Genomic DNA, 11,918 nt, shown 5'->3' on the forward strand with positions numbered 1-11,918 from the left:
AAATGGTGATCTCTTTCCCTTTTCGGCGACAATGAATTCGTCTTTTTTTTTTGGCGAACAGCTGAAATCCCCATTATTAACAGCCGGGCTACAAAAGAGGAAAACGAGAGACAAAAGCAAAACCAAGGCCCAAAATAAGATAATGAAGAAATTCAGAAAACGACAGAAAGAGGCGAAATTGCAGATAGTTTGATTTCAGGCCCGTTGGACGAATAACCGCGCTTTCACCTCTCGAGTTTCCTACTGCTTGACATGCTTATCATTGCCATCATCTACTTCTCTTGTGTGCATTTTAGTCACTGCCCCCCTGTAAAATTTCTAGTCTCGTTCCATTTGTTCCCATGCCTCCGTTGTTCCTGCTTATCATTACTCTATTTGGCGTCAAAACTTCCTCCTGGAATCCGTCCGCGAGTCCTTTTCCATCCTCTGGGTCGTGTGCTTGTCCTTGGCTTTTTCACTGTGTCTTACTCTTGCCTTTTTGCTTCCCTTTTTATATATTTCGCACGATCCCAGCCCATCGTCTCGTTTGTTACCACGCTGCATCCATTGAGTTCAAGCTTGCATTTGTCCTTTGAACGACTTGCGCTGGATACTTGAGTTTCGTACACTCGTTTCCTCCTCTGTTAAATTGGGTTCCTCTTCTTCATCACAATGCGCTTCTTTTCAACTGTAGCAGCCACTCTGGCGGTTGCCCAAAGTGCTTTCGCTGCCCCCCATAACGACCACAGCAAACCATGGCATCGCGGCAAGATCTCGCCTAAAGTGTTGATTATTAGTCTGGTAGGTGCTGTGTCATCAATGTTTATGTTACATGTACCTCCTAGATGTCTGCTTACTCATATTTTCTGTGCAGTTCTCCCCCGAAGCCGACGTTTGGTACAAAAACCTGCCCAGCAGCGACCTTGGCAACCTGATGGACGTCAACGTCACCGCGCCTGGCTTGTCCATGCTCTTCCCGCACGTGCACTGTGTGGCCGACGGCAGCATCTGCCAGATGACGACGGGGGAGTCTGAGATCAACGCGGCGGCCACTGTCATGGCGGCCGCCCTGTCGGGCAAGTTCGACTTGAAAGAGACGTATTTCCTGATCGCAGGCATTGCAGGCATCAATCCAAAGTACGGCACACTCGGTGGCGTCGCACTCGCTAAGTACACGGTGCAGGTGGCACTGCAGTACGAGTTTGACGCGCGCGAGATGCCGGCCAACTGGTCGACGGGCTACTTTGGCTACGGCACCAATGCACCCAATGTCTACCCGGGCAACGCCTACGGCACCGAAGTACTCGAACTCAGCGAGACTCTGCGCGACCTTGCCGTCGGCTTCGCCAGCAAGGCCAATCTCAGTACCGACCCGACTGCCACGGCCTACGGACAGCTTTACAAGGCCGCGCAGCCCGCCAGCCTGTACGCACCTGCCTCGCAGCCACCGTCAGTCGTCAAGTGCGATACCGTGACGAGCGACGTTTACTTTTCGGGCACGGTGCTGGGCAACGCCTTTGAGGAGGTCACAAAGGTCTGGACCAACGGCACCGGAGAGTACTGCATGACGGCCCAGGAAGACAGCGCAGTGCTCGAGGTGCTGGTACGTCTGGCCATTGAGGGCCTGGTCGATTTCAGCCGCGCCATCCTCATGCGCACTGGCTCCGACTTTGACCGCCCGCCACCCAACGAAACGGCCTTTGACAACCTGCGCATCGCCGACCAGAACGGCTTCGAGATCGCCATTGACAACATCTACCTAGCCGGCGTTGAGATTGTACGCGGCATCCTTGACGGCTGGCACTCCACCTTCCGCAAGGGCGTCAAGCCCGCCAACTACATTGGCGATATCTTTGGCAGTCTGGGCGGCGAGCCAGACTTTGGCCCCGGTAGCACCACCGACGGCGCGGGCTACAGGCCGAATGGCCTCTCAGGCGACAATATGCGCAGGCGCAGTTTCAGCAGTGGCATGGGCCGCAAGGCCGGTTATGCCAGGCGCTCAGACGTCGGTCTGAACTGAGACAGAGTGGTTGTGACGATAAAGTGTGAAAGGGGCCTTGATATGTGTATATAAAAATAATATTGAATATGCCGTATATAACGTAATACATTTGGTCGTATTAACGGTCGAATAACCTGTTTCTTACTTGGTTGCCTACCGGCAGTGCCCAATCAAGCTTGTCTCTTTGAGCCATTTGCAGCAGTCCTTGAATGTCTGCCGTCTGTCAACGTCTGCGACATTGCAAATCTACGGTCTCCGTTAGAAAGAAGCAGAAGTTCAAATTATACTCAACCGAGGATAACTCACGCTTGTAGTTCCAACTTTCAACCCCATGTCGCGGCAACACACGGACGTCTCGTCGGCCAGAAGAGCGCCGTTGGTGCTATTCATGCATATGCAGTCGTTCGGCGCGAGTTGCCACCCACAGTCGGCAGAGGCCGTGCTGGCGGCGAGAAAAACAAACGTGAAAATGGGTGGTAGTAACATAGTGAGGTCAGGACGGGTGTCGCGTTTGAAGGATGTTGTATCTTGTTTTCGCAGACGATAGCCGAGACGTCACTCTACTTATAAAAACCAGTGTCAAATATCCACAAAACCACGAGGAATGCGCTGGCGCCTACGCCACAACTCGGGAACGGCCGATATTGCCGTTTCAATCGACTCGCCCGCTTCTCGATATGAACTCTAGACCACCTCGTTTACACTTGCAGTTCCCCTCATTTTATAGCCATTCGTATCGAACAAAATTTCAATTTAACCGGGTACATGTCATGGCATGTCCAAACACCGTTGAATCTACGGGGATTCAACGGGGTCTCACCGCTTATGTCAGCCAGGCCGTACTAGCGTGCCTGCTGGGCGCGGCCCGCCAGCATGGCCGCCGCCAGCCGCCACGGCCCTGGCCAATTGTCAGGCACCTACAGGCCCCTTCCACTTACTTGTTATTCGCCAGAGATTCTACGGTGCATCGCAGAGTGCCTATGCACTCCCCTCTATAGCTGGGCGCCAGCCTCTAAGGCCAGGGCGCCTTCTGCGTGGGTGCCTTAGGCATGCGTTGATTCAACGGGGAATCTACGGTGTTTCTACAGATAACAATATAAACTCATCCGAGCCCTCTCCTCTCGATGAGGCGGGGTAAGGATTAGATTTTGCACATCCTACTACTTACGTTTTGGCTGTCTTGCTTCGTGATCCTCTCTCTATTGAACCCCTATCCCTAGGACCCTCTGATAATTCCTAATCCTTCTTTTCTACCAACTTCAATCAGAAGACCACTAGTAATATGGTTAAAACACGCTCTGTACCTCCCTCGGTCGGCGCCGTAGGTAGCTCCTCCGTTACGGTTGACGTTGTTTAGGGTTTAGAACCCACTATTTAGGCGGGGCCCTTTACAACGTAATCTACGTCCTTGTAGGAGGCTCTCGTACCGTTAGTGACGTCGGTTTTTCCTGACGTATCGGTGGGATTTTGGGAGCGTCTGATCTTAGTAGTCACAGTTAAGGACAATCAGGTTGTTCCCTAGGGATTCAACGCGGATCCCTCCGTCGCCCTAGGTGTTACGGACCCGGACCCGGACGATGACTCCTCGTTTAATAGTTCTTCGGACGAGGATGACGACTCCGAGTCTGACTCCTTGGGAGCCGGGTTTGGAGCCGATCTCCCGGACGACGAGTTAAGTTAGGTCGTAGGGTGGAACGTGGCCCTTACCCGTCGGTTTAAACTACGTAAGTTTATAAACTTTAAGGTCGACTTTTTAAAGAAGTATAAGGTTACTTACACTTTTTAATAACGGGACAACTAGAAGACGGAGATAGAACGAGTCTTCGAGGCCGTCCCGTTCGTTTATTAACGTTAACGTTAACGGGTGTTAGTTACTCTTAACCGTATAAATAGTAACTTCCCTTCTTTTTAAGATTAATACTTGATTAATTTACTTAAGGTTAAAGTTAAGAGTGTAAAGAAGTTATAAGTCGTCTTTATAATTTAACTTAACACTTTTAGACCGGAATTAAACGATCTTTTTTTAACTATATTAAAGGAGTATCTTTTTATTAAGTAGTCCCCGACGTAAACACCTTTTAAGTTATTAATTAAACTTCGTTCGTTAAAAGATAAATTAAAGAACCTACCGGAACGTTTTAAAACGAGCGTCTTTTAACTTACCTTACTTTTAAACATTCGTAGTTAACTAATTATAAATAGTATTAACTTAAAGTCTACCCACTACGTTATAGTATAACGGATTAAAGAGATTTAGAAGAATATCGGGAAATAAAAGGGTAAAGTTCTTTAAACCGTTAATAAACGTTCTATTATTTAAAACGATATTAGTTTACGACTTAATAAAAGAAATAAAAAGGACCGTATTAATATTACGTTTAAGGATTCCCCGTTAAATTAATAAGGTTTCCCTCGTTTTAAGTTTAAAGGTTTTAACGTCTTTATAAACGTGATTTATTATTACTACGGAGAATTAAGTTATTACACTTTATTTTATAAAAATAAAACGAATAGTAAACTATTTACCGTTTCGGTACACTTTATTAAAGTAAAAGAGTTTACTCTTTTAAATAAAAGTAAAGTAAAGGATAAAAGTAAAGGAAAAGAAAAGACGACTTAAATAGTCTCGACTTAAAACCACCCTTTATTTTAACGAGACATCGTTTCGTTACCACCGGCCGTCTTGTCGGCCGAAAGACTAACGAGATTCGAGTAGGTTTTAATACGTATATAAAGATCGACGTCGTTAGTATAAATTTTACCCGTACGTATAAATTAAAGAAAACCTAGTCTCCCGTCCTTATTATCCGTAAAATTAAAAAAAACACTACCGAGTCTTATAGGGTTTAAAAAGTACCGTTACGGTTATATAATAACCGTGACCGGTATAAAGATTTTATTAAAATCTACGTAACCGTAGATTAAAACCTAAACGATTACTCGGTCCTTTTAAAAATACCCGGGTTTTTAAACTTAAAGATTACTTTTACGTTACGTAATTTATTATAAACTTTTAGTTTAAAACCTATAAATATTTAGTTATTAAAACCACGTAAGTTCGTACGTAAGACGTAAACGGTTCGACGAGTCTATACCGTTATAACGACGGAGATATTAAAGTTTAAAGGAAAGAGGTCGAAAAACACCGTTAAATTTACGGGGATTCCCCGTAAGTTCGTCGTTTATTAAGACGTTTTTACTTTCGATAAAACCGACCCTTTCCTTCCGTACTTAATAATTAACCACACTATTAATTTTTTACTTAAGACTTAACCGCCTTACAGTACTATTTACCCACTCTCTTTTAAAGAGTTAAAGGTTTTACACGACTATTTAAAGTCGGCGTTAAAAAAGGGTTGGATTAAAGAGTCGAAGAGTCTTACAGACACGCCGATCCTTTTTATTCTTAAATCGAACGGTTTCCTACGTCTTTACGTCGACTATTAAAAACTAAATCGTATATCGATTAAAAACCGTTACCCCCTACCCTTAATCGGAGAGATTATAAACCGTGTATAAAACGTTCGTTTTTTTACTAAGATTAATATTAAAGACGTTTATTATAAATTACGGATTAAAGTTAAAGATAAGTGGAAGACTACTTTTTATACACGGTACGGTTATTACGAGTACTACGTACTACTATTTAAACTTACTAATACGTTAACAACCTTTTAAAGTTATATTTATTAAACGTTTTATAACTTAATCGATATTATTTATATTACTTATTTAAATAACGTATTAATCTTCTCCGAAACCCGAAAAAAGTATAAGAAGTATATTAAGGAGGTGTTAGACCGTTTACGTAAGTATAAACTATATACTCACTTAAAAAAGTGTGTGTTTTTCTAAGACTTTATAAAGTTCTTAGGTTTTATTATCTCCTTTAAGGGTGTAATAATAAATAAGAAGAGAGTGGTTACTATTAAAGAGTGGTCGGTCTTTAAAACCTTTTACGATATTTAAGTCTTTTTAAAATTTTATAACTTTTACCGTAGGTTTATTAAAAAGTACTTAAAGAAGACTACGTCGTTCTTTAATTTACTTAAAAGGATATAAAAAGGTAAGAAGTCCGGTATAGTTCCGTAAACCGTAGTAAAGGAAGTTACTTTTTAAAAGTTAAAGGTTGTTTTCCTTTTTACACCCTTACTACGTTACTTTAATCTTAAACTATTTATACGTGTCGAAATAAATACGTCGTCCTTCGTTATAAAAAGGATTCTATTTTAACTTTACGAGACGAGCCTGTAGTATCCAGTAACTTTTTAGTCTCGTAAATTTAAAGGAGTAGAGTTTAACTACGTGACTTTAAATAAAAAGTTGTTCGTAATAGTTAAGTCCTTCGATAAATAAAGATATTATTTCGACGGAGCGGTAATAAGTATTAAAGTGTTCACTAACTATACTAACCTACAAGGGTTAACCCTTTAACTTAAACTAAATAACAGGTAAACACGATAGTTTTTACGTTTTACTTCGTTCGAGTTTAAAATTAAATATTAACGAGGAGATTTAAATCTTATAAATAGTCCCTTTTACCGACCGGACTATAAAGAAGGACTAGTAATTAAGAATATATTATTTAATTTTAAACGTAAACTTAAAGTCTTTTAAATAGTTTTAAATTTAAGACCGGGGATTTTTTAAGGATTTAACGGGGATTTAACGGTCTTTAAGAAAAAGGATACCTTTTCTCTTTCGAACGACTCGATTACGGTTAATTAAGTACGAGTCGTAGTCGTTTTTATTAAAAATTATTATCGTACCTTTAAATAAGACCGAAAAACTAAGGTTCGAACGTATTCGTCGACGTTAAACGTAGTACCGGTTAAAGGTAAATAGTAATAAAGGGTTTTTTTTAAATAATTAATCCTAGTTATAATAGTTACGGCGGTCGTTAACTCGGAAACTCTTTTAACGTTAAAAGTATTTAAAGATTTACGTTTTATAATTAAAAGGCTTTAAAACGTAGACTTCGAGTGTTAATAAACGGTTACGTCCGTTACCCGACTTATTCTTAATCCGGTTAATTAATTTATTAATAATAAAGGTTTACTTCGTAACGAGGGTCGTATCTTTATACTTAAAAAAGTCATACTCTAACGGGTAATTCTCAAGGTTTACTATAAAAAGGTTATTATAAAGTATTTTAATAAAAAACGTATATTAGTCTTACTTTAACGTAAGTTTAAGTAGTAAGGTTTAGTTAAGGAAGTCGAAGAGTTTATAAGATCTTGTTTTATTTATTAAAGAAACAAGTCTCGTAAATATAAGACCTACGGTTTATTATAGTCTTTACTAGTACCGACCTAACCTTAATAAGAGATTTCGATAAACTTTATTATAAGACTTCCTTCGGTATTTAACGGGGAGTTTAAAGTAGATACTATTTTTATAGTCGTAGATAAATTAATTAAAATAACGTTATTCTTCCTTATAACGTTAACCCTTATAACCGTTAAGTTAAAAGAGTTATTATATAAAGAAGTATAGTTAAAATTTAAACCGTTTTACGGTATTATTTTTAATCGGGGGTCGGTTTTTATAAACTAATATTAAAAGGAAGTTTACTTTTTAATATAAACGAAGAGACGGTTATTTACTACTTTTCACTTTTAAACCGACGATTAAACCGAAAGGATAAACTAAGTCTTTAAGTAGTATTTACACTACTTTATTAATAATAATTAATTAAATTAACCTTTTTTTTTAAAAACTATTAAGTTTACTATTAATAATATTATTAATACTTTTATAAAAAAGACGTTTTATAAACTCTTAATAAGTTATCTCCCGGACTTCTACTTAATCGACGAGAACGTCTTTTATAAAAAGGGGGTACCGGTTATAAAGTCGAGAATTCGGAAGTTTATAACACTATATAAAGAAGTTAAAGAAAAACTCTTACGTATATAATAATAATAAAAGAAATACTACGATAAAAAACGGTTATATAAAGAGTTCTCGAAAGACGACTTAATTCTCCTCTTTACCCGTAATATTTATTTACGTGTACCGTAAAAGAAATTAACGTTTAAGTTTATCGGGCCTTTCCGTATCCTTAAAAAGATTAATAGTTAAACGTATAAGTTAACGTTCCCCGAATAATATAACCGTTTATATAATATATTCTCCGTCTTTTTATTAAAGTTTTAGGTGGTTCGGTGGGGAAACACCGTTAAATTAACGGTGAATATACCGATACTTAAACTAGAAGATAATCCCGATATTTAAGAAGTAAAAGAGATTAAGGGTAAAAAAAAGGTTTACGGGGAGACCTTTTATTTAATTAAGTAAACTAACTAACCTTTAAAGTACAACTAATAAGTAATAAAAAACGATATATAAACACTTAAAACTATTTAAAACTACGAGGGACAGAAAAAACGGAGGGGTCGGCCTAAAAGGGTTTAATAGTTAATTTATATTATAAACTAAAAACCTTATATTTTAACCCGAAGAGCCTTTATATCTTCTTTTAACGCCGCCACACACTTTAACGTTATACTCCACGCTCCCGTTAACACGCCTACTACCACTACGACGTTTATATCTTCGGGGCGTAAACGTAAAAGGAAGACGCGACCGCCGACCGTTAAGACTACGGTAAAACGCGTTAACGTTACTACGTAAACGTACTCGACTTCTTTAATTTATCCTTAAGTTAATAAATAATATTTATCGTACCTTTTTTATTTATCTTACCTTTTATTACACTTACTTTATTTAAACGTACGCCCGAAAGACCGAAGTTACGTTTATAACCGTTAACGGTTAACACGATCTTTTAAACAAAAACCCGGAGGACGGTAGTTAGTACGGTATCGGTCGTAAGGCCGGGACGACCTAGTATAACGTGTATAATAGTTAAAATAGTCTAATAGTCTCCTACTATTAGGACGAGTAATTACGATAGTCAGTAAAGGTTCCTTCCTAATCTTAACCTATAGGTTAATCTTACCGGACGGTAATTACTTTTACCGTAGTAAAAGGTATAAACGTAACGGAGGGAGCCGTTTATAAAGACATAGTCCGGGGCCGTAAACGGCCCGACGTTAAAGAACGTTACGTAAAAGTAACGGTAGTACGGTAAAGGGACGAGGTCGTTAAATACTAATAAAACGCCCGTCACGTTCGTCGTTAAAAGCACTATTAAAACAATAAAAGGGGTAGGCGCGACCGGTATAAACGTAAGGATGTCGTCGTCGTCGTCGTCGTCGTCGTCGTCGTCGGACTAACCCGTAAAACTAGTCACTTAAAAACCGCCGTTATCGTCGTCCTCGTCCTTATTATTACTACTACCGTCGTACGACGGGGACGGAACCGTTAAACTTTTAAGTTCGACGAAGGGGGTACTAACCCCTCCGACCTTAACTACCTAACACTTCGTTTCGACCCGTATCGTAGACGGGACGTCCTTTATCTCGTTATCCTTATTAGTAAAAATAACGGGCGACCGACTTTTAAAACCGAAATTTATATCGTCGTCGACGACGTTAGGGTACGGGGACGGTGTCCCCCGACTCCTAGACTCGTTAAAAGGGTGACCAACCCCTCGGCCTAAGTCACCGGGCTCTCCGTCGCCCGTACCGTTAACGTTACGACCTTCTCCTTTACTAACTCCTCGGTTTAAACCTTAGTCTCGTCTTAAAAGGTTCGGAGGGTGTAAACGAGTTGTATATTTTTAAGGGTTTATACGTAAGTTTTAGTTCGGACGTACGTACACTCTTTGTACGGAGTAGTCTATTATAACTATTAACCTTTACCTTATACTTTAACATATACGTATATACATACCATTACTATTATTACTGTTATTACTGTTATTACTGTTACCGGTGTTAATAATATTAATAACGTTAATAGTGTTAAGAATAAAAAAGTGAAAGAAAATTTAAAAATTTAACTAAAGGGTCTATCTCCTTTTATTTAACGGGGACTCACCGTATTTTCACCGAGGCGTGAATTTTAACGGTCTTTAACGGAGATTTCCTTACGACCTTTTTACCCTTCTTTTACTTTATCCTTACCTTTTCCTTACTTAACTCCCGTTAACACTTATACACTTTACACGTACTTATTTTAATTTTACGGTTTATGTTTTTCTTCCTTAAAGGGTTTTTTATTTTTTTTAAAAGTAAAGATTTTCCTATAAGGTTTACTTTACGTCTTATATTTTTTATACGTATCGGGACTTCGTATATTTAAAGGGGGATAATTATTATAATATATTTAAACACCGTTAAATTTACGGGGATTTAACGGGGTCTTACCGTTTATATTAATTAGACCGTACTAACGTATTTACTAGGTATGGTCCGTTAATATAACCACTACTAGTTATTACGGCCCTAGTTAATTATTAAACACTTATAGGCCCCTTTTATTTACTTGTTATTCGTTAGAGATTCTACGGTGTATCGTAGAGTACTTATACACTCCCCTTTATAACTAGGCGTTAACCTTTAAGGTTAGGGTGTCTTTTACGTAAGTGTTTTAAATATACGTTAATTTAACGGGGAATTTACGGTGTTTTTATAAATAATAATATAAACTTATCCGAGCCCTCTCTTTTCGATAAAACGGGGTAAAGATTAAATTTTACACATCCTACTACCTACGTTTTAACTGTCTTACTTCGTAATCCTCTCTTTATTAAACCTTTATCCCTAAGACCCTTTAACAGTACATTAAACGTTATATATCTTAATATCGGTATTTATTTTTAATAAACTACACTGTAAACTTAAAACAAAAAGTAAAATAATAGTTGTTTATTAATAATAGAATTCTATAAAAACTCCCGTAAACCAAAATCTAAATAATAATAATTAAGGTTTACATAATATATACACTAAATACTAGTATTTAATAACCTATATATTAAGTCGGGGTAGAATACCCAGGGAATTATATAAGACCTAGGATCGAGTATACCGCCCTAACTCGTAACGGGGTAAACTTTTAATTTTAAGTCTTTACGTAAAAGGAAATAATAAAAAGAAAAATAGGAACTAAAAAGATAGTAATCGAATCTTCCTATTAATAAATAAACTTATCCTATTAAAACGGAGTAGAATACTTACCTTATTAATATAAAACTTACTAATAAACTAACGAAGTAGGTCCGTAACTAAGGTTAGAACATCCCACCAGTTTCTATAAAGTGAATTCACTTACGGATAAATAGACTCGATATTATAGTATACCCAAACACCGTTAAATCTACGGGGATTCAACGGGGTTTCACCGTTTATATCAACCAGGCCTTACTAACGTGCCTATTAGACGCGGCCCGCCAGTATAACCGCCGCCAGCCGGCACGGCCCTAACCAATTGTCAGGCACCTACAAACCCCTTCCACTTACTTGTTATTCGCCAGAGATTCTACGGTGTATCGCAGAGTGCCTATACACTCCCCTCTATAACTGGCCGCCAGCCTCCCAGGCCAGGGCGCCTTCTGCGTGGGTGCCTTAGGCATGCGTTGATTCAACGGGGAATCTACGGTGTTTCTACAGATAACAATATAAGCTTATCCGAGCCCTCTCCTCTCGATGAGGCGGGGTAAGGATTAGATTTTGCACATCCTACTACCTACGTTTTGGCTGTCTTGCTTCGTGATCCTCTCTCTATTGAACCCCTATCCCTAGGACCCTCTGACACTCGATGACAGGCGACGGGACTTCTGAGCGGAGCTCCCGCCAACCTACCTTTACTTTTCTCGAAGTGTAGTCGCTTGGATTTTTCTATATATCTCTCGTTCTTCCCCCTTTTCCTTTTTGTTATTTTATTGTACGTTCGTACTTTTCATCGGAAGCTCACCTAATCATATAACAAAGGTACGGCTTATCTAATATTGTACTTACATAACCCTGGGTATCTCGCACCGACTCACTATATGAAATAACGATTAACGGTTAAAATAAATACGAGG

General features: G+C 39.1%; 1 protein-coding gene across 1 annotated transcript; it reads left to right on the top strand.

Moving 5' to 3' along the window:
* Window positions 1-651: 651 nt before the first annotated feature.
* On the top strand, window positions 652-1,999 carry SPSK_00036 (uncharacterized protein; the record flags this gene model as incomplete). The annotated part of the gene is made up of 2 exons (XM_016727017.1): window positions 652-780; window positions 854-1,999. 2 exons carry the CDS (start codon window positions 652-654, stop codon window positions 1,997-1,999), a joined length of 1,275 nt encoding a protein of 424 aa, XP_016582537.1.
* Between the last annotated feature and the right edge of the window lie 9,919 nt (window positions 2,000-11,918).

The sequence above is a fragment of the Sporothrix schenckii genome (genome assembly GCF_000961545.1).
Source record: "Sporothrix schenckii 1099-18 chromosome Unknown Cont51, whole genome shotgun sequence".
NCBI lineage: Eukaryota > Fungi > Ascomycota > Sordariomycetes > Ophiostomatales > Ophiostomataceae > Sporothrix > Sporothrix schenckii.